At 38.1% G+C, this 24,046-nt stretch overlaps 3 protein-coding genes across 5 annotated transcripts; 1 reads left to right on the top strand and 2 right to left on the bottom strand.

Annotated features, from left to right (window-relative positions):
• Positions 1-2,666, bottom strand: mix23 (mitochondrial matrix import factor 23). The gene is made up of 5 exons (XM_083530202.1): positions 2,564-2,666; positions 1,632-1,757; positions 1,369-1,515; positions 756-815; positions 1-165 (listed from the first exon to the last, which is right to left on the bottom strand). Exons 1-5 carry the CDS (start codon positions 2,612-2,614, stop codon positions 115-117), a joined length of 435 nt encoding a protein of 144 aa, XP_083386328.1. The 5' UTR covers positions 2,615-2,666; the 3' UTR covers positions 1-114.
• A 391-nt stretch (positions 2,667-3,057) lies between these two features.
• fam162a (family with sequence similarity 162 member A) lies at positions 3,058-6,729 on the top strand. Its single transcript, XM_083530201.1, has 5 exons — positions 3,058-3,665; positions 4,075-4,161; positions 4,643-4,754; positions 5,707-5,815; positions 6,057-6,729. The coding sequence occupies exons 1-5, from the start codon at positions 3,614-3,616 to the stop codon at positions 6,162-6,164; spliced, it is 468 nt and encodes a 155-aa protein (XP_083386327.1). The 5' UTR covers positions 3,058-3,613; the 3' UTR covers positions 6,165-6,729.
• kpna1 (karyopherin alpha 1 (importin alpha 5)) lies at positions 4,073-22,134 on the bottom strand. Of its 3 annotated transcripts, XR_014531614.1 has the most exons (15): positions 22,022-22,134; positions 18,750-18,883; positions 18,375-18,488; positions 18,074-18,173; positions 17,696-17,790; positions 16,962-17,093; positions 15,909-15,997; positions 14,342-14,441; positions 13,988-14,151; positions 13,646-13,724; positions 13,411-13,536; positions 13,201-13,328; positions 12,320-12,495; positions 8,603-10,777; positions 4,073-8,262 (listed from the first exon to the last, which is right to left on the bottom strand). XR_014531614.1 is itself a non-coding variant. In XM_083530178.1 (14 exons), the coding sequence occupies exons 2-14, from the start codon at positions 18,873-18,875 to the stop codon at positions 10,590-10,592; spliced, it is 1,617 nt and encodes a 538-aa protein (XP_083386304.1). In that variant the 5' UTR covers positions 18,876-18,883; positions 22,022-22,134; the 3' UTR covers positions 4,073-10,589. The 3 variants fall into 3 exon arrangements, 2 of the variants coding, with proteins under 2 accessions (XP_083386304.1, XP_083386305.1); XM_083530178.1 differs by having other exon boundaries at positions 4,073-10,777; XM_083530179.1 differs by lacking the exon at positions 22,022-22,134 and adding an exon at positions 21,474-21,701 and having other exon boundaries at positions 4,073-10,777.
• Positions 22,135-24,046: the final 1,912 nt, after the last annotated feature.

Here is a 24,046-nt window from a genome sequence, read left to right as displayed (position 1 = left end):
AAAAAAACAAACAAAATGTTTATAAAAATCCATTTTGTACAACAGCTGTATGAAGTCCAGTTGTTTTTTCACAGTCGTCTCAGCGAACGCTGCAGCTACAAATGGCACTGAAGTTTAATTGCTCTTAGGGGGGATGTAGTGGATTCGACATCGCTCATTGAAAACCTGTGGAGGAAGTGGGAAGCGGGTTAAAATTTGGTTTGCTAGAGAGACTTTCAAAAGAGAAAAAGAATACATCATAAATCATTGTTAAGTTACTAATAAATAAACACTTGTCTAAGGTAGTAACTGAAGTGGCAGATGCAAGAAAATGTTGCATTCATGAAAGCAGAAAAGTTTAATTCTTGTTCTAAAATTAACATTACATAAAGCAGTTCCTGTAACTTTTCACCTGTTTTCTGCTATTGTAGCCCCTTATACCTCAAAACTTTTTTTTTGTACATCTTGAAATGGTTTTCTGCTCACCACGGTTGTAGAGTGGTTATTACACTCGCACAAGAAACCACTCCATCATCAAAGTCACAATGTCAAAGAAAAATTATTAATTCATTCTGATGTTTTATTGACTCCTGATTAGAGAATTGCCTTCGTGAGCAGGGTAAAAAAATATATATATATTTATATATATGGCAGTGATCTAGCTGAGAGGTGGTAAATGTAAAAGTAAGGTTTCTGAATCGGCTGAACGGTGAAGGATAAGACAAAATGCACTGTTTGCGCAAATAGCCGGATAAAGAGCACGCAGCCTTCCTGACCTTCACACTGCGATCATTGATGACTTCTTCAACGTTCAGTTCGGACTGCATGAGTTTTAACTAGAAGAAATTGCGAAGAAGAAAAAAGAAAAATGTTATTGCTCATGACAAAATTCAATTCACTATATCAATTCAACTCTAATAACTTTAAAACAGATACAACTACAACAATTTGAACTTTTTTGTTCATTCCAATCATTTAATAGGATGTCATATGCGCTTTGTGCTAGGGTTTGTCGCCATCTAGTGGCAAGTCAGCAGACATATACAAAACATCAGTACATAAACACACATCCTTGGTAGACAGACACAATCCGCTGTTAGATAACTTTGCAAAATATGTACAAAACCTTGACAAACGTACATGAAAATTACACAACTTAGGTAGATGTACCAGATGTATAAGACATTAGAATAGAACACAATTTCAGTAGATAACCTCAAAACATAGATATGCACAGATTTGTACACAGCTTCAGGGAATACACACAGTCTCCACAATCTCAAAGTTAGGTATACAACCTCATTAGATAATCATGCAATCTCAGTATAGACATATAGGCCACTACCTCTGTATGCATGTAAATAACCTCTCCATAAAACGGCTCACTACCTTGTTTTGTTCTTTCCTGAGTTGTTTGATGATAGACAGGTTGTCGCTTTCCTTCGCCCTCGCTTCACGTAACCGCCCCACAACTTCTGAAGTTTCTACAATACATGTCTTTATTGCTTTATCTCTACTCATGTGGGCCTCCATCAGCTGGAAAAGACATGCAAAACATATACAAAGTTGCTAAGTCTCTTGTACTAGCAAACACATAACGACTGAAAACTGAACGGTATGTTCGGATCGGTTTAGTTACACAAGACACGTACAGACTCGTAAAGCTCTTTGCAGGTCTGTGAGGCGTCCACTTTTCCTGAGAAGGACACCGTGGGCACAGTAGTGTTGAGAGCGTGGACGATCCTGTCATCAAAGGTACGCATTGATTTTAACATCTCCTAAAGGAGAGAAATAAAGGACTGTAGTAAAATTTGCTCAAGGATAAATAAAAATTCCCCTTAAACAATAAAACAAACATTTATCGAAAATAAAAAGGGAATTCGAAGTTTGTCAAAAATATGTAGGGAATTTAAATTCCCTAACCCTAGATTTTTTTTTTAAACTTTATAATAAGATAATTAAAAATAAAGGTTGTCAAAGAAGATAAAAGATCTTTATTGAACAAAATGAACAACCAAAAATGGCATGTTACAACAGAAAGAATTTCTTAAACAGACAAGCATAATTATATAAATATATATTAGCATAAATATATATATCATAATATAAAGGACAGATTATTTAAAAAAAGAAAAAAATGAAGAGACTACTGGTTCTCTGCAGGTTTTACATCCCCTATCAAGTTACAGAGGTTTAAAGCATTTTCTTCTTCAATAATCTAAAAGTTAATAAGTAATAACAATCATTTGTGAAATATGAAGAAAAGACTTTAGTAAGGTTTAGGATGTAGAGCAAAATTCCTTCCTATGCATCCTATGTGCTGATTCGTATCCCAAATTACTGTAGATTCCCTATATTCGTGCCCTACATAGGGGATAAAAATAATGGATTCTACTCCCTAGTTAGTGCACTATATATTAATCAGGGAGATGTTTGAATTTCAGCTATGGTCATGCCTGTGACTAACCCTATGACAAAAAAGGACATTCATCTTAATTAAACTAAAACAAGCTCATAAATATGGGAATCTACTCAATAGAATTCCTCTAAATTAAATATAAAAAAGTGAAGCTAAAGTTTTTACCTGAAACATTAAAAAGTCCTCACAATTCAGAATGCCACCGGGCGCCGCCATGATAGACTGAAGGGTCCTCAAAATCAGTTAGGGTTATAGCTGGTCAAACAGTGCCTGAGTTATATTGCTGAAATATTATAACATGAGTTTTGTTTGGCAAATCTAATAAATGTTTTTTTTAAGTATTTATTATGATTTTAAATTAAAGAATTGTATGCATTTCGGGAAAAGTATCTAACTAGTAAACAAATTTTTACAGAAATAAAATTAAAAAAACGAACCGAAAAGTTTTTTTAAATGAACCTAAAAATACTGTAAAAGCAATCAAATGTAATATTTCAGCTGTATTGGTTATGATTTAGTGTGAAAATGACTGATGGTGACATTTTTATTCACTGTTTATTTTTATGCCCGATTTGTACTTGAACGTTTTAAATAGGCGCACTTTATGGACTACTAACAGTCTCCAACAAGGTCCTGTTTGCCAAATGTACATTCACTGCATCTACGTGTTGCAAAGTGTTTATCACTCCTATAGCAGTAAACTGTCAAATACTTGTTATTTAAATGGGTTACTAACTACGTGGTGGAAAACAAAATGCAGTCTTGCGCGTTATGCTGATTTAAACAAACTGTTATATTTAATTAGGTTTGTAAGAAAGTTTACTTTGAACTGTAGCGACAATGCAAGAACAACGTTTTAAGTTATAAACACGGAAAATGCATGATGAGGATTAATGTTTCGTACACATTTGTGTGCTCAGGATAGCTACTGCATCCTTACAGTGTTCGAATCATAAGCAAAGACGTCATGTGGGGGAAATGCATAATGTTGTTTATGATATTTGAAAACAGTGTATAACAAAGATCCGCTGGACCAGTGAATGTAGCACAGACCGGCTAGACAAGCTACGCACTTTAGAGACACAACAGTTTATTTGCAGACACAGGAGCAGCAAGCTGGACTGTTTGTATGGTTCTTTTTAGTAGTTAAATAGTCAAATTATTTGTTTTATTAGTACTATTATAGTCGTTGCACACATATATTGAACAACAGACATGGCTTTTAACGCAATCAGCAGATCTCGTGGCGCCTTTGGTGCTTTTATAGGTGAGTAACATTATTGTGTGTATAGGATATTTTTTTTTATTGTTTCTGGGTGCAAATAAGATTAATTAGTCAGAAAAAATAAATAAATAAAACTAAACATACAATCAAAGCTGTATTCATAGTAGTCTGATGACAAAACATTCATAATGACATATGAGTGAATATATTGTTAAAGGGAATATACCTTATTCCCACTTTCATACATCATCTATCTAACATATTTCTTTTTCTTAAACATGACCTTTAATAATCTGATTAACGTCACAAATTACAACCAGACCCTCCATTTTATGACGTCACTACTCCCGTTAAATAGCACAACTTGTACCCTCAGATTCGCACGTTTTCTTTCACAATATTGCTGAGTCATGTTTATGATTATATGCTTCTGATTTCGTTTTACCTGCAGGGCAACTGCAGAGATCCACATCGAATTCGGAAAGATGGAGGCTGTTGTGCACTAAACCACATCAGGAGGCATGTGTGCCAACACAAGGTGACCTTTTTTTTGTTTGTTTTTGTTTTTTTGAAACAAAATTTAAACCCATTTTCCTGTTCAAGTCTTTAAAAAAATAAGCTCAGCGTATGGAGTTTTAAAAATCTAATTTGTCTGAAATATTTTACTAATAAATTTTGAAAAACATTTCGCTGAGATTTGCTGAAAAACCATTTTTAACAGCCTTAAAAATGAAGATTCCCAATGACAAAGTAAATAAATCTAATAAAATTGAGTAACCCAATGATTTTTGTAGACACACCTCTAATTCACAAGGGATCTACACTATTTATTTATTTATATTTGTCTATAATGTATGTATATTTTCTATCCAGAATTTTTATATAAATCACTGAAAGCCTGTCCAATTATATTTAAAATAGCATTACATAGTATAAGGTTAAAGATGATGTCAGCAGACAGTGTGATAGCTGCTTGTCTACCAGGTCACTCTGACTCATCATTTTTCTGTTCACTGCAGCACAAAAGGCAGGGTTTAAAATGCCTGGCTACCGACCATCCGAGATGGATAAGAAGATTCTTGTGTGGTCCGGACGCTTCAAATCCAAGGAGCAGATCCCAGAGCATGTGTCGTAAGTGGTCACTTCCTGTCGCATAAACAGATAAAACAGAGTTTATGAAGTCATGTGATTTCTGTTCTAAAACTTCCCAGCGTGTAAAGGTAATTGGTGTAATTCGAGATCTCTGGGAGGGGATCAAAGAACAGATGTAGCTCAGGTGGAGAGCTGGAGATGTTCATATGATGGCATACAGATGCTTTCTTCCACGTTAATGAGATAAAAAAGTAAACGGGAGAGTGACCTCTGCACCAGCCGTGTCTGCCTGTTTATCTGTCAGTCACAATAAAGGAGGTGTGGCCTATGTATGTGTGTCAGTCAAGAGGTGTGGCCTATGCACCTTTTCTTCACAGTAAAGATGTGACCTTTCTACATGTCAGTCACAGTGAATGAGGTGCCCGCATTACCTGTCAATCATGGTGAAGGAGGCATGGTCTATGTACCTGTCAGACAGTTAAAGAGGCGTACCTCAGTCAGTCACAGTTAATAAGGTGTGGCCTATGTCAGACCTGTCAGTCATTATGAAGGGGGTGTGGTTTTAGTACTTGGCTTTTCTGGTGAAGGTGTGAAATATGTAATTGTCAATGAGGGAGGTGTGGCTTATGTACCTGAGAGTCAGAGGAGGTGTGGAGTGTGTGCTTTTCAGTTATGGTGAAGGTGTGGCCTATTTATGTCAGTCATGGTGAAGACTACTTTTTTTGAAACCAAAACAGGCTTGTCATAACTTAACATATAATAGTATAGTATAATAATAATTAATCACATATGACACACACTGTGTATTACTTCATTCCTAATATTTATAATGCAACAAATCCAAATAATGAACAAGTTCATTTCGGTTCATTATATGTAAGTGTTGCAGATGTGGCAAGTGTATGTATCTTCACTCAGGTTTTCAACAGCACTAACGCTATAAGCATTTTAAACATGCAGATTACAAACAATCTCTGTTACTGATTTCCAGATTTGAGATGATTGATGCAGCCAGGAACAAACTGCGGATAAGGGCATGCTATGTCATGATAGGTTTGACTATTGGAGGTTGCATCTGGATGGTCATTCTGGGAAAACAGGTACGTCATTCTTACACCTAAACCAGCTATCAGTAATGCACTATACAGATTTACTACTGACTGACTGTAGGAGGTGTATGTTACCTAATTATTAGGTGTATGTTACCTAATTATTTGGGTACTTGTGTATGAGACAGAAATCAAACCATTATAATTAAACTATAAAGGACACTTGTCTCCTTATTTCTGAGTGACCAATTTATATTAGTACCTAAAAAAAAAAAAATTTCTGCCCTTGCAGGCTGCTGGTCGCCATGACAACCTGACCAGCAGGAACATGGAGAAGAAGGCCCGGTTGAGACAAGAGAAGAAGGAGCTGGAGTTGGAAGGATCTCTGATGGAGAAATAAACGCAGTAAGGCGTTTCCAAACCTAAACAGGAACCCTAAGACTCACGCTTTTCAATAGTATCACATCGTCATCGAATAATTACATGGTAGTGCAGAGAAGATCCTGCGATGTTAAATAGATATATACACTGTTTAGAAAGTGTTTATCACCTGCTTCGGTATTTGTGAAAATATTTTCTATATTATATATAGAGAGATATTTGGGTTGAAAAAATTAAATAAGAATTGATGTTATCAGTGTCGCTTCTCTCTCTTTAAAATCAGGGATTAACCAATTGAAAAGTGTTATTCTTATATCTAATGAACTTTCACGTTCTTGTAAGCATAAAACACTTGAAATGATAAATTAATCTATAATGTTTTGGACCACTGGATTAGTATCTGATTAAAAATATATTTTTAAAATGTGCCATGAATAAACAGTCCTAGGGTCATATCTGCCCACCTTCCCTGCCTCTACAGCACCCCTTTTATTTTTTTATCTTCTGATATAAAACAAGTATCATATCAGATTGATAGCCAGAACTTTATAATCATAATGATCATTAAATGAATTATGCCAGTCTTCTTTTGTTTTTAATTGCTTATATGTTCCTTTTCAGACCAAATTAATTTAGCATCCAGTATGGGGTTAAAAATGCTTTATTTGTGCATTAAATTGGTAAAAGGTTGATTTAAAAAAGAAAAAAAAAAAGGAAATATGTTTGCTTTAAGACATTGTTTCACTGATCTTTTTATTTAGTTTAAGACTACTTTATTACTGTAAATGCTGCAATCCTTACTGTATTGCGATACGTGTGATCATGTGTCTCCTGATTTTATTATACCGTGGTGTGTTTTTCATCAGATCAAAAAAAAAACCCACAAACTGGATTTAGTGCATTGCTAAACTTGATAACGTTTATATAATTAGTAAATGTTTACCTCTGACAGGATGTAATTGGTACACCTGCAACTATGAGCAAGCTCAGAATCACAAGGCTCTTTTGTTTGATGTTGCGTTTCATATCTTGAGCTAAAACCCTGCCTGACGAAAGGGAAGTAGCAGGGTATTAAACATTACTTCTAAGTGTTGGGTTAAAAAAAAAAAAAAAAAAAAAAAAAAAGATATGTATGACCACCTGCCCAAGTTGGTCCCCCTTTTGCGGGCAAACAGTCCCGACCCTGTCGCCTGGTTCACCACTGTTCCTTCCTTCTACTACTTTTGATATATACGGAGTACTGCAGACTGGGAACATCCCACAAGAGCTGCAGTTTTGAAATTGCTCTGACCCAGTCGTCTAGACATCACAATTTGTCCCTCGTCAAAATCACTCAAATCCCTACACACCATTTTTCCTGCTTCTAACATGTCAACATTGAGGATAAAATGTTCACTTGCTGTCTAATAAATATATCTCACCCACGAATACATGCCATGATGAAGAGATAATCAGTGTTATTCATTTACCGGTTATAATGTTATAATGCCATAATGTTATGCCTGATCTGTGTATATCGCCATCCATTTCTCAGGAGGGAAAATGCAGCTGTTTGTACTTATTTGAATGGCAAATCCGTGTCTACAGGTCAGTCACAAGGAAGTAGGCACGGCTTGGGGAGTGGTAGCTCAGTGGTTAAGGCACTGGGTTACTGATCGGAAGGTCGGGGGTTCAAGCCCTGGTGTCACCAAGCTGCCACTCCTGGGCCCTTAAGCAAGGCCCTTAACCCTCTGTGCTCCAGGGGCACCGTATCATGGCCGACTCTGCACTCTGACCCCCGCTTCTGAGCAAGCTGGGATATGCGAAGAACAAATTTCACTGTGCTGTAAAGTATATGTGACAAATAAAGGCTATTCTTCTTCTTATGCACTTGTTAGTCACAGTGCAGGAGGTTTGGCCTGTGTGCCTAATAGGTCACTCAAAAGCCAAAAGAAGGTGGTAACATATGCGGACAGTTTGTATTTGTGAATAAAGACACGTGTCAGTTTCTACACAATCACAGGGAAGGGGGTGTGGCTACTGTACCTGTCAGTTACAGTGAAGAAGGTGTAGTTAATGCACCTGTCTGGCAGCTTATGAACTTGTCATTCATAGTAAAGCAGGTGTGGCCTGTGTGCCTGTAAGGTCATTTAGAAGACAAAAAGGAAAAAAAAAAAGGCAGCCGCATATTTGGGCAGTGCCATAAAGTATTTACTGTGTTCATTAGTTCTGACTATTGGCTGGTCTTGATTGACCGTTCTGCTTGAAAATAAATAAATAAATGTGATCGTTTCACAAGTAAAATATTCATAATTCATACTGTTAAAAGAAATCCGATTTAAAACAGTACATGAAAATCATTAACTGGATTGCCTACTTGTTTTAACTCAATTCAATTTAAACTGGTGTAATATGTAATAATTCACTCATCATTCGGATCATAGAACAGATCATTCCGCTACATGTGAAAATATTTACCTTGTTATTCACCGTCCTGTACGGAAGTCCTTAAAGGCCATGCGTAGTAATTTTACTTTTGTTTTCTCGTGATCACGAATTTTCTCCACACGCCCACACTGGTGCCCGTCCACGTGCCCGCTGCCACGAATGGTTATGGTTATTATCCATGATGCTGCGTTTAATTCATGCTCTTATGCCGAATACATAGAAAAATTAAGTACTGATCATGAGGAAACCATATTGTGTCAAGATCATGGGAAAATTAAGTCGCGATCACGAGAAAACAAGAAAGAAAATCTAAATCTATATTATGCGTGGGTTTAGGACTTGCAGTCCTAAACAAAGAGGTGCAGAAATGGAAGAGAGCACAGGACAGGAACTCATGAAACAGCATTTATGCAAATGGCTTAACAGAGAACAGTTACACAATCTCAATACAACAGCAGTATTGAAAATGAAGAGCTGGTCATCTCTCTCTCTCTCTCTCTCTCTCTCTCTCTTGGAGAATCAGACATTAAAAAAACAAAAAAGAAAAACCAGTAAACAATCTTGCAGCTTTTGAGCAAACAAAATCACCAGTATGCCTCAAGCTCAATTTGGATTCATTTTTGCCTTTTTAAGTAGCCTTTTATAAGTTGCTGCTGGGTTGTAAATCTTAATTATCAGATAAGGATTATGGCACAGTTGGTACTAACAGATTCCATCCCCAAAATGAGACGTGAAGAATTTTTTTTTTGTTACTTTATATGTCACTAGATAATATTGATATTACATGAGGATATCTGAACATGGGTCTGTGATCAGTAATATCAGTCATGTTAAGTGTGTGTGTGTGTGTCACACACTGGGAAGCTAAGATTTCAGCTCGCTAAATGTTATGAGTCCGAGTAGTGGAGGAAGCTTCAGAAGGGCAAAGCTAATCAGCCATGAAATTTCACTCCAATATTTAGTGTGTTCAGTTCTGTAAAGAAACGTCCTGCGATCTGGGGTGTGCACCGAGCACACACACCTTTCTCGTTTCATTTCCTGAGGAGCGGAGAGCCAAGTACTGTATGGAAAGGAAAACGATTTCCATTTGAACCAAACGATTTGTGTTCCTGAACATAAAGTGCTGCTGATGATAAAGGATGGTTATCGTATGGAATCGTCCTTTTAAGTCCGAAGCGTCTGGCACACAGGCTCGAAGAGGGGAAGGGAACAAAAGTTCGTCTTTGTCTCAGTGCGCAGGGAAACTCCACCTCCCAGAAGGTGCAAACACGTAATTGAAGGAAGCCTGCACACTCGTCGTAGGAATGCATGAGAATGAGAGCAAACGAGTTCGATATTCAATTAAGTGGCACACAGTCAGTAACACACAGTCTGGAATCAGGTCTCAGTCAGTCAGCAACAGTTGCCTTTTCACCGGCAGTCTTCGTAGCAGGAGTAGAGAAAATGCTTAAGTCTTTTCAGTCTTCAGAGCAGACTGGCCAAATTGTGCCTTTCTGTTGGTGTTTTTTCTTCTTTTCTTCTTTGTTTTTAAATATTTGTCCGTGCGCTTCAAGGCGCACCCACAGTCACGCGGTCAGTCCAGTGTTTCTGAACGAATGAGAAAACAATCGCGTACAGGCCATCTGTCTCCAAGACGTCCATATTGCAGCAAGGTCGTACGTACAAGCAGTCAATATCCAGCCTCTAACAGACGCTTAGCTGGATGCAGTGTTTAGTCTTAATGCTTGTTTATGTTGGACGGAGGATCTATTCTGGGTTCGGTGGTGGGAATAACTGTAAGGTAGGCTATGTGGGAGTCTTTCAACAGTACCAAAGCTGCACTGGTGGTCATTTTTAGGGTCAATCTGGCTCTATATTCCTGAATTCGCTCTTCGAAACCAGTTACAGCAGATGTGAAGGGAGCAGGTAAGGTGAAGGTTAAGGAAGTCGACCAGCAACACAGGCTCTTGCAATGTGACACGCTTTAACATCATTATACTCATATTAAGAACTCTCTTCGCTGTGGCTCTTCTGGCGCTCAGAGCTGAAAGCCCTCCATGGGAGCCTCGCACTGCTGGAAAAGGAACTGCTGCTGCTCCAGGTCGACAGCCGGGGCCAGGGCTGGATCCTCGTCATCGGGGCTGAAGTAGCGCTCGATCAGATCGAATGCCTTCTGATAGATCTCCTGGTTTTCGTGGCCCTGCAGGAACTCCAGCTTATCGAGACCTGCATGGAAAAAAAGAGAATGAGTACTTAACAATGCAATAGGGGTGACCCTGAAAAGTTAAAGATTTGATGCCTCGAAAGGAGGAGCCTGATTCCACTGCAAATCTCACAGTCGAATCTTTGCAGAGGTGTTATAAAATGAGGATCATGGCATTTTGTTTATATGGGGGTGTTCAATGTCTGATTTCACATAGAACTACTGGTTTTCCACCAAAAAGTGGAAACAATGGAAACACCATCCCAACAATGAACTCTTTTCTTTGTTGCGTTCAGGGAAACGCTTCCGCTCCCTGAAAGCAAACACAGAGAGAATGAGGAGGAGCTTTTTCCCGCAGGCCATTCGGAGTTTGAACCAGGAAACACCCAGGATCTAAAAGCTGGTCACTCTCTCCATCATCACACTTCTGCAAATATTTTTCTTTTCGCACTACAACACTTTAAACTGGACTGTCACTTTAACTGTGGACCTGCACAGCACAGTGCACTTTATACCACACCACACCACACCGCACACGTTCACTTTATACCACACCACACCGCACACGTTCACTTTTTACCACACCACACCACACACGGTCACGTTATACCACACCACACCGCACAGTGGACTTTATACCACACCACACTGCACACGTTCACTTAATACCACACCACACCGCACATGTTCACTTTAAGGACAATCACATCAACCACCTTATGTAATTACTGTTTACTGTACATAAGCATACCCTGTATATACACTTTTTACTATATATATCTTTATATATTTTATATTTTACATAGGTTTTTCTCTTTATTTATCTGTTTTCTTTTTCTTTGTTTTAATTTCTTCTCCCCATCTGATTCTCTCATGTCGGACAGTCGTACAAAGCATTTCTGTCGTATTCTGTATGTATGTGTATGTGACAAATAAATTATTATTTTTTTAATTTGATTTGATAAGTTAACATACAGTCTATTATGCTAAATACAATATGCACAAAGCCAACTGAGCCGATTTTGCCGACATGTGAAATGCAAATCCTGTCTGTAGTGTTCCGCAGTATTCATTAGGTTTATTGATCCAAAATGTTATATATACACATTTTCTTCTATAGCTTTGTGTGATGATTTGTACATCATGGCTTTAAAAATTTAACATTGTTTTATAAATGTTTATCCTTTCATTTCAACTTCAAAAAGGAAAAAAGGAATCATCAGTTTTCTCTATAACCTGACAGGCAGTTCTGGGCGCTTTATTACAATATTGTTTCCGTGTGCTGTGTGTGAAAGAAAATAAAAGTTGTCTTGCCCACTTGTTTGCTACCTGGTATGCCCCATCCCCCCAAACACACAAACTATTGGACTATCAGTCTAGTGTGAGCTAGGTGTGAGTTTAATAATAGAAAGTGTTCATATATAGACCACCGACTGAGACCATTGCGTTGCAAGACTTGATTCTAATTTAACTATGTAAATCAATAGTCGGGGACACCCATAAAGGCAAGATCTTTTTTTTATTTTTTTTATGAGAAAAATTAAATCCTGAATGTGTTGAGTTACCGTATGCTTCCTCGATGAGGGCACAGTACGGGTTGATTCCTCCTCCTCGCTTGGCCTCCAGCTCTCCCAGTCTGAGGATGTTCTCCAAGCCATTCAGTGCCACCTGCACAATCTTGGAGTCCATCAAGGTCAGAAGGTCACAGAGAGGCTTGATACAACCCAGCTCCACCAAATTCCTGTTTGTAATAAAAATAAGTTTTAAGAAAATCCTTTAAATTTTCTCTGCCATGACAGAATGATGAATCCAGGCATCTTTATTTAGGCCTAGAATTTTGTTTACTTTCAGGGTTTCGCTTGTAACAGGTTGAAGCTGCGCTTTTCCCCCCATGCTGGAATGTTGTTAGTATTTAACAGATATTTCTTGTGGTATATAATGGAGGTAGTTTGGCACTTACTGAATCAAGTTTTTGCTCTCTACCGCTTGTGAAAGTAAATAATTACAATATTTAATTCATTATGGTCAGGTTTGCCAGAGTATCTTATGAGGGTCAATCCTGTTACTATAGTAAGTGCTCATATCTGACCCTAGAAAGTAACAAAGTCACATAATTATAAATAAATGATCAGCAGCAGCATGCACCAAAAGTGACAATGAAATTGAGATTTTCTCAATTTGATGCATTTATAGATCAGATAGTTTTACTATAAGTGAAAGTGGAGGAAAAACAACACCCGAGAGTGCACATCCACTGAGTAACAGCAGGGGTCACTACACAACCACAAGGCTACAAGCTGAACAAGCGACTCGTCAAATATGCTGTTCTTCTACCTCCTTTGCATCTTACTTTTTATGAAAAATCTTTCTGAGAGTAAATTAAATAAAACACGGTACACTGGCTCCTCTGCTCATGTTTGCATAGTTCGTTTTAGATAATACTGACCTGATCTGCTCAGCAGAGCCCCCGGACGTTGCATTGGTGATGGCCCATGCAGCCTCCTTCCTTGTCCGAAACTCGGCCACTTGAAGGATAGAGATAAGAGGAGGAAGCAGACCTGCATCTATCACCATCTAAAGATAAAGAGAGGGGGCGAAATCAATAAAGTACAAACAGATTATAGCTGAGTAAATACTGAGCCTGACAGAGACACACCTGTATCTGTGCCCGGTTACCAGCAGTAATGTTGGAGATTGTCCAACAGGCTTCTTTCTTAATGGACTCTTTAGGGCTACATAGCAGGTGAAGGAGACTCTGAAGAGCAGAACAGTTCAGGATCACCTGTTCAGGTAAAACACAAAAAACGTAAAAATCCTAAATGTCTAAATGTGATTTTTTTTTAACTGCCAAGTTAAACACGTTCCTAAAGGTGACACTTTGTTTTTATGACCTGTGTCTGGACGTCATCTCCTGTGACGATGTTCCCCACAGCCCGAAGCGCGGGAGAGACAACCTTATAATCTGAATGTCTACAAAAAATAAAAAAATAAAAAATACGCCAATAAAATGGAGTTTTGCTCTTATCTTACATCCATTATATATAAGATGAAGATTTGCCTTGTCAATTTTTTAGCACACTTGTATATGGGCTACTATGTAAAAGGAATAAAACAAATCTCTACTTTGTAGAATTTGTATTATTTTGCATTATATTTAGCAAATTATAGCACCACCTGTAAATCCTTCTAACTGCACACCACACCGCCTTCTAAGCCCAAGAGTAATATCTTACAGTAGCAGCTCCACCAGTCTGCGGCACACGCCCGAGTCTATAACAGATTGGATCTTTTCATTGGGCCCGTCAGACAGGTAGGAGAGCGCCCAGCATGCATCAGCCAGAATGTCCGTGTCATTCACAAAGAGTAGCCAGGAGAGTACACTGAGGCATGGTGACACCTACGCACACACACACACACACACACACACACATTTAGCATACAATCTATCACTTAAGTAAATATACCTAAGATTACACACCCAGTGTTACATTTCATAATGCTCTTATTGAAAACTGGAAAGCTACAATAGAAATCCATTAAATGAAAATAGGAATACAATATGAAAACCCTCATTCCCTGTGTCTCACCTTGTTGAAATCTGGAGGTGGGTTCTTGCCTCTGCACAGGTTAGACAGAGCCCACACTGCATTTCTCATCATAGTCAAACGATTCTGTTTGGTCAAGAGCCTAAAAACAGTATAACAGACACACACAAACATCTATATACAAGTGATGCATAAAAAATATTTATTTATATATATATATATATATATATATATATATATATATATATATATATATATATATATATATATAATGTTTGTTTATATGTATGTATGTATGTATGTATGTATGTATATGACACCCACCAGTCATAACTTTATAGCCACCTGCCTAATATTGTGTTGGTCCCGCTTCTGCTAAAACAGTCCTGACCTATCGAACATTAAGAGCATTAACTTCTTCAGCAATTTGATCTACAGTAACTCGTCTGTTAGATCGGACCACACGGATCAGCCTTTACTCCCCACGTGCATCATTAAGCCTCGGCCGCCCATGACCCTGTCGCCTGCTTCAACACTGTTCTTTCCGTGGAGCACTTGTCAAACTCACTCAAATCCCTACAATCGCCCATTTTTCCTGCTAACACATTAAATTTGAGGACAAAATGTTCATTTGCTGCCTAATATATCTCACCTACTAACAGGTGAAATGATAGAGATAAACATGCCCCCGAGGTTCCAGTGACCAATGTTACTGTCTTTTCTTCTCTTCAGTTCTGCCAGGTTGTCCTATGTCCTACCTCTTGATGGAGTCCTTCTCAATTGAAACCACTCTGTGTAGCTGGGGATGGTTCCACACCTACAGCCTAGAAAAAAAAAAACCTCTCTTTCGGCTTCTCCCGTTAGGGGTCGCCACAGCGGATTATCCGTATTCATGAGCCGCATGTTCGATTTGGCAAGTTTTTATGCTGGATGCACTTCCTAACGCAACCCTCCCCATTTATCCGGGCTTGGGACCAGCACTAAGAGTGTCTGGGGTTGGTTCCCTGACCGGGGATCGAACCCAGGCCGCAGCGGTGAGAGAACCACATCCTAACCACTAGACCACCAAAGATCCATAATATCAACAGTCTACTACAATGGCTGAAGACCACAAGTTTGCACAAATAGATCTGAATTTACACACCTATTACTACACACCTAAACAATGGTGCTGTAATAAATCGACATTCGGTGCCACCCAGATAAAAATGGTTCCCTTTTGAATCTGGTTCCTCTCAAGGTTTCTCCCTCCTACTATCTAAGGGAGTTTTTCCTTGCAATAGTTGCCACTGGTTTGCTTATCAGGGATAAACAATTATAAGGAACTACCTCATATCTAATAAACTTACACATTTCTTTATATAACCATATTACTGCTTTATCTGTGTAAAGCTACTTTGAGACAATCTCCATCGTAAAATGTGCTATACAAATAAAACTAAATAAAATAATCAGTGTTATTTACTTTACCGGTCATAAAGTTATAATATGTCATTCCTTGTTGGTATGTGCAGGCATATTTGTATATATGTATATAAATGCGCAGCAGTATAAAATGTGATAGACATTCACAAAGAGGTCAATTAGGGCATTTTGGAAAGAAACCTACTGTACAAGTGAGGGAAGGATGTTGCAATCCAACACATAATCTCTGCACTCTGTGCTATCTCCTGCAATGTTTCCCAACGCCCACACCGCCTGCACAGAAACACAAGACCATAAGGAAAAACGAGACAGGATAGAGCATGAATCAAAATGAAAAAAAGAAAGAAAGAGGTCCACATAGACAATTGTGCGTTTGTTTCTCTCACTGGCTTGAGAGAGACAGACACAGACAAACAGACAAGGAGTGTCTCATAGAACATGGACAGACAGACAGACAGACAGACAGACAGACAGACAGACAGACAGACAGACAGACAGACAGACAGACAGACACAGAGATACATAAACAGGCATGTACACAGACAGAGACACTCCCAGACAGTTCCACTTATTTACACAATAGAACAAAATCAAATGCAAAAGAATTCATGATTCAAGGCAAGTGTTTGGCCTTCTGTCAGCAGTAAATAAATAAACAGTCATATAGCATGATTTTGGGTTGATCTGTTTCGACACATATGCAATACACTTGTCCAGATGCATGCTGCATGACGATGCAGCAGGTAATGTTGCCGTCTCACAGCTCCAGGGTCACAAATCCTGAAGTCAGATTACTGTCTGTGTGGTGTTTTACATGTTCTCCCCATGGCTGTGTGGGTTTCATCCCACCTCACAAAAACATTCTGGTGGGTGGATTGTCCATGTTAAATCATTCAATGTGTGAATGAGTGTGTGCATTATCAGTATTGCCAAATTCAGCACTATCCTGAATCCCCCATGACCCGGACCACTACAATTACCATATATTTAATAATGAAGTCAGTCTGAAAACATTCTTAAGAATCTGAGACTGAGTGAAAAACAGGGTCTGCTGTTGCTACGGTAACCTGATTGTTTAGCAAACGCGATACTGGGAATACGGTTTGATCATTTTGAATCGGTCTGCTCAGTCCCATTTATGTACATTTTTAATTCTTCATGTACTGCTAACACCTGGTGAAGACTTATCCTGCATTTTAGAAAAATAAACAGAGAACTGGAGTATAGTTGACTCTACCTGCTCCTGGACATCCTCAAAGTCAGAGCTAAGCATCTCTATGAAGATGGGCACAGCACCAGCCTGGATCACCACGCGCGTCTGGTGAGATGTGCCAGAGGCGATGTTTGTCAAAACCCACGCTGCTTCAAACTGTGGAGATACAACACACCGTTGCCACAATGGCTTTCTACTTCTGTCGTTTTTAGACCAAGCAGATCACACACACACACACATTCCTCCAGCATGAGCTTATCGCAATAGCATTTCAACTGGAGTAAGTAAGTGACTCATGGCTGCTGTGGGACTGAAAGCTTAAAATGGGATCCTGGCTGTTTAGCATCTGAGGAATGAGGTGGTATGGTGTGTTTATTGTCAGACGGACCCTACATTTACAGTAGCAAGCTATACACAAATATTCGGTTTAGATGTCCCATTGCTCCACTCATGCATTTTATTCGATTATTTAACAGCAGTCTGCTTGAGTATGTACTTTCTTTATACTATTTATACTATTGGTTCAATCATAACAGGAACGACATAACTACATTTAAAAAAGCCCTACTGAGGAGGGGCCAAATGCAAAGTGTTGAAGGACATCGATGAAACATCTTCACACCTTGCATTACCAGAATTTTGGTATGTTCAGCTAAAACATTAAGACTACCACTAAATACTGAACAGATCCTAACTGGGGGCAACATCAACTTGTTGCTAAACATGAAGAGTCACTGATATTTCTGTGTGGGTTTCACCTGTAGTGTGCAGTTCTCCTTTCTCTTCAGGAACTCCACAAATCGCTCCACTACACCAAGTGTGGCTATGACTTCATCAATGGGGGGGTTGGGCTCTAAAGACGGGACAGACACCAATTACATGAACAACGAATACTACATATTAAACACACAGTGTGTTTATTTCACATGTGGATAGGAATGTCAGGCGTTATAAATAGTGTGAACATGTGGCTGACCCCCGTGAAGAAAACTGCATTTTAACAAGACAAAAAAAAATCCAAATATATAATTCAATTGTAAATGTTGAGGTTATATTCGATTAATATGCTAATTATGGCTGTAAAAGGTCCTCACAAGTACAGTAAGGCAAGTGCGAGTGTGTGCGTTTTCTCTAACCTTTAGACAAAAGCTTCCTGAAGCGTTGCGTTCCCATAAGCTGTTGTTCTGGAGAGCTGGAGAAGATCATCTGGGTCATGTCCTCGGATATAACACCACCCTGACGAATAAAGCACAAGACCTGAATAAACTGCTACTGAAAACGTGTGTATGTACACGGCATGCATGCACCTTTTTTTTTTGCTAATTGTTTACAAATGTATTATGTGAATAATCACTATTGTTATTTAATATAAGTTCAAACAGGGTTACAATTTAAGAAGGGTGTACATGCTTTTGTTTATTAATGCAGGCATCTTACCATGATTTGTTCCATGTTATTGGCCTGGGATTCCAGGTAGCCACTGTCTGACATCCCATCATCCTCCAGTGTGCAGTCGTCCTCCACTGTGGCCACATTCCTCCGTTTGAACAGCTGTAAGGCCATACAGATGTGCAAATGTTTTTTTTGTTGGTTTTTTTTTTTTTTCCAGCCATATCACCCATGCTGTCCATGTGACATTGTCGCATTCCTGGTCTGTCCACCAACATGGAACTCACATGTGACTTATAGCATTAAATTACTGACCAGATGGTTTGAGGAAATCCCCCTGATCAATTATGAGCAAGTTCCTGCCACCAAGGTAAACCAAGTGAACTCAGTTAATAAAAACACCAAAGCTGCTCATCAGCTCACCTGTTCGTCTTTCTTCTGTTTGCGTAGCTGCAGGCCTTCCTCCTCCCTCCTCCTCCTCATCTCATCTGTGTTAAGGGATTTGTTCTTATAGCTCCGGAGTCGTGCATTTTCCTTTCCTTGACTCATGGTTTAGACTTCCGGGGGAAAAAAAGCAATAACAAAATGAAAGTGTGTTAAGTAGGTGTTTGCTAATATATATTGTGGGCAAAAATATCGTAAATGTTGCTTTAACGATATGCAAAATCAGATAATCGACTACATCACTCAAAGCCGGAAGTGCGCAAACAAACAAAAAAATTATTCCACATACACCCAGAGAAAAGGTTCAAACGCAAAAATAAATCTTCGATCAAAAAGGGGGCAAAGACTCAGGCAAGAGGAAGTAAAACCAAACAACAAATAATACAAAGCAAACTTGCAGGCATCAGGAACCCATAGCAGACAAACCGGCAAAAGAGCGAAACAAAAGGAGAGCTATTTATTCACGCAGGAAAACGAATCTCAGCTGAATCTTAGCGTTGGCAGTCGCGATATTGGAAAAAAAACACGGGGGACATTACCCGGAAAAACCCCCGAATACTGACAAGTTCTCTTTACAGCAGAGCAGTGATTTTTGTTCTTACTTGAATACTTCAGTCTTAAATAATAAACACTGACCTTCAATATACTGTTTCAATTCATCAGTATACTACTGACTACTACAATGTAAGAAATTTACAAACACAATTTTAAATTATGGACTATCGTCTGATTATTGTTATCGGCAAAATCCAAGAAAATATCGAGATAAAACTTTTCCAATATCGCGCACACCTAGTGTTAAGCTTCCAGTTTAAATCCTGTGATCCAATTGCATTGCAAAGTTCTGAGGATTAAATCTCGGGGCTGGACAATACATTAAAGCCAATATTTAATAGTTCAGGTAATTGTAGGGTCCACCAGGAGATAACAATCATAAATCAATTGGCTTTCAAATGAAAAGTAGTGGTTGTCTTAGGCATCTGGTATTGTTTCTTCATTAGAAAGTGCTGTTGAATTTTCTCAACCTGATTAGTCAGAATGTGTTCGAATACATCTAATCTTCTCTATGGTAACAGCTCGTTTACGGGGACCTGTAAAGCAGACATGGCTAACGTTCCATAAATCAATGCCATGCAACTCCATTGGGACTGCAGCTAACTGGAACTAACTTCACCCTAAAAAAGACAATGAGCCGAAGCATATGTCCCAGCTCTGTAAGAATTATTTAGAAAGCAGCCAGTCCTCTGAAGTGTTATCTATCCTGGAATGACCTGCCCAATCACTTCACCTAAATCCTTTTGAACTGGATCCTACTGTCAGAAAGAAATCTCCAACTAGTAAATAACAATTTTCTGGCATTTTTTCAAGAGGCAAGTATTTCAACTAAACGTTTGGAACTGTTGAGATGCAGAGAGTGTGTAAAGCTGTTATTGATGCTAAGGGAGGATTTTTCAATGACAATACAGTGAAACATCTGGACATTAATATATTGTTTGGTTAAAGTAAATCTTCAGACTGTTTAATGTTTGTTGCATAAAAATGTAAACAACTGATTTGTATAAACATAAAAAAACATTTATATAAGATGTGCATGGGACTACTCCTAATGCCGGCACCTACGCAGTGTTGAAAACCTGAAGCTGCATTCATTTTATTTATGTTTTGCAGACTGTCAGGCTCACAAGGGACGCCATTTGTTTATATTGCTCGTCTTCCAGCTTCTTAACAAGCTTTCATTTGCATTGGCAGGGAAAGCAAACAAAACAATGATAGGTACATAAACGCTTTGCAACCAAGAGCAGCTGAGTATTTTCATCATCATACCAAGTTTGCTTCACGGGAAACAAAAAACAAACCTTTTTTGTAAAGAAAACTAGAAATGCTGTAGTGTTTCTTGGTCTATCAAAGCCAACATGGCACATTTTAGTGTTTTAGCAGCTGAGACCTGACGGTCATCACTTCATTACCATTCAGCTGAAGCAAAAGCGAGTGTTTGTGCAGAAAAGTCACTGCAATGTGCAGCTGGAAACAGATTAAAGGATGGGTGCAGGATTTAGTGAAACACTAAAGTACTCCGGATTACACAACGTTCAAATCTGCAATGGCTGGAAAACAACAATCGTTGCACAGGATTACAATATTTTTTTCTTATCCTGATATTTAAACCAGGTGTGTATTCATTTCCGTTTCCAGGATTCCCGGAGTGAAATCCGTGTCAGTTTAGTAGTGAGTGAAGGTAGTGAATGAATGCATGAGCATCTACAAAAGCCAGGCAGGAAAACCCTGTTCAGGAAACAGACTGCAAAACGGATATGAAATAGACCTGGGATACACTGCACCATGATGACCAGGATGACGTTAAACATGGAAATGTACAAATAAAGACTGTGAAAATAGGCAGATTACAAAGTGTACCGTGATATAGTAAACACAGTAATATTCAATGAATTAATGATTTAATAAATGTCTACTGAATTTCCATAATATCCCAGGAATGAACAGGAGTGGAATTAAATTACCAATTTTTCCAGACATGCGCAGTTTGCCCACTGTACAGCATGTACACTGCACAAATACATGACATAAAAAGCTTGCTACCTGCACTTTCGCCCAGTAATATCACTATAATATATAATAATAATATAATATCACCAAATAACATTTTCTGTTTATTGTATTATTTTTTTCCAGTATGACACAAACCCTTTGCTCGCTCACTTAGGCACCAGAAGCCTCGGTATCCTTAAACAGGAAGCCCCTTAATAAAGAATTAATCTTTACATTACCGTGTATTTCACCTTATATATTTTTATGTAATATCTCCTAATTTCCCTCTGTATCGCAAGATAAATGTCAAACCATATACAAATATCAAAGAAAACAAGCTAGCCGCAATGACGCCCTAGCGGCTTTTTCGAGAATAAATTCCCCATCCGTGTTCAGAAAGCCCCGCCTACTTGATAAGGATTGGCTCGTCCACCAAATAACGTGTACGTACAAACGTACTAACCAATCCGATCACAGAAAACAGGACAGTGTTAACCAATCAGAAAACAGGACGCGGGACTTGTCGAAAACAAGTAGAGAAAAAGATAACCGCCTAACTGGCGTCGCTAACTGACAAGGGCTAGATCTACTTCACCGGATAGCTTGTACATCGTGTATTCGGAATGATTTCCGTTCAGTAGTTCTCGCTGAATAAGTATAAATAGATAATAAGTGAAATTCTGCTCATTCCTTTAGACACCAACCTGTTAAAACGGCAACGATTTATCCCCTCGTCGTTCAGGCCACTGATCTGAAGAGTCCGCCGGTATTGTGCTACTGCGCATGCGTGATTCCTTAGGCTGGCGTTCTATCGGCGCATGCGCATTCAACTACTATTATTTAACGTAATTCATATACAGTTTATATGAATACATCATACTCCTTATTATTATTGATTAATACATTATTTGTGTATTTACATTACCATTTATTATTATAAATATAATACATATATTTATAATAATACATGTTAATATTAATACACAAGTAATAACAGTGATGTATTACATGATTAATATTAATTCATTATTATATTTAATAAGATTCATATTTATTAATACATGAATTATTATTTTTTTATATTTAGTTTAACCTATTAAAACTCATTTATTTTAAATGTTTACAATTTAAAGTATTTTTTTTATTATTTTTTGGGCAAAAATACTGCAGTACCTCTTGAGGTCTGAATGCAGTAAAAAAAATATATATATATATACATTGTTTGTCAGCTTTTGTTTGCTTGAATCAAAAGCCAATTTTTTGCTATCATTTCACATATCATATTAGCCCTAATGGGCTGTGATTCATGGTGCCAGAAACATGGAAAGCTGCAGCCGAGTGACCCAATGGCAAGAAGGCAGACACACAGTGATTTATTGCATTATATAAACATATAGTAATGGTTAAGGTAAGGGTTAGATAGTCCTATAATAATTATTGAATGACAGCCACAGGAATCCTGTATGCGAGTTAAGAACACACATAGGATTAAGCATTAGTTCACGATTAGCCTCAGCATTAGTCTTAAAAAAAAAAACCCAGAGGAAACCCAGACAGGCACAGGGAGAACATGCACCAAAACTTCGCACCAGAAGTAATGCCAGCTCAAGATCACATCTGGGCTCTTGAGGCGAAAACACTGCCCACTGCACCAGCATGCTGTCCTTCAGCAAATACGTCCTTCATATCATTTACAATTGCAGTGTCCCTGGTTCAACCTTGAGCTGTGTATGTATCCACATATCCATGTGTAGTTTTTCTAGGTTCACCACACCTCACAAACACATACCAGAAGTATTTTCTGTCTTAAATGATCTTGTGTGAATGAAATTGTGAATGTAGTATGCAAGGTGCCCATCAATGATCCCATTCAGAGTCTTTTCCAACTTTACCAACAAGATTTCAGATTCCTTTCCAACCCTGACAGAAGATATCTGAATAAGGATTCCCTGAATTATTGATTTTCTGAATTATGAATGATTTTTTTTTTGTAGTCTAAATCAAATCCCTGATAGCTTCTAAATACCTGTATTACTTTAAACAAAATCCAATATCGTTTTTTTATTATTATTATTATTATTATTATTATTATTATTATTATTATTATTATTAATATAGTTTTATTGATTTCTTATTAAAACTTAAACAAAACAACATCATGCATTGAGGCATATTAATAACAATATAACAACAATGTATTGTTAATATGAGAAAGTGATCAACGGAAAGGCAAAGGGCGAATCAAAACATGAGGGGACAAATAAACAAATCAATCAATACATAAATAAATAAATAAGTCAGGACTAGGGTCTTGCTTGTTCAAGTAAATTCCACAAATGGGCCCAAATTCACCAAAATATATCGGATTCGTTCTGCAAGTCATATGCAAGTTTTTCCAAAGGGAGAAGATTAGTCACTCGTGCTGAAACAGTTGGTACCCGTGGCGATGACCATAGAATAAGTATACATTTCTTTGCTGAATAAGTAATGACATTTATTAAAGAGTGTGAGTCAGTAGAGAAATCTAATAACCTGGTAATCTCTAATAATCTGAACTCTGTTTACCTGCTGTTTTTTTGCACCTCTTGACTGCTGCTACTGCTGTTTTTTGCACTGCATTGTGTCTGTTTATATAATACTCCTAGTTATAGTTTTTACAGTTCTCTTTGCACAGTACTGTATATTCAGAGTATACAGTAGGTTTACTGGTTGGCGCTATCTTGGGTTTT

The sequence above is a fragment of the Silurus aristotelis genome (genome assembly GCF_946808225.1).
Source record: "Silurus aristotelis genome assembly, chromosome: 25".
NCBI classification, from domain to species: domain Eukaryota; kingdom Metazoa; phylum Chordata; class Actinopteri; order Siluriformes; family Siluridae; genus Silurus; species Silurus aristotelis.
This window is presented reverse-complemented; position numbering and strand designations above follow the sequence as displayed.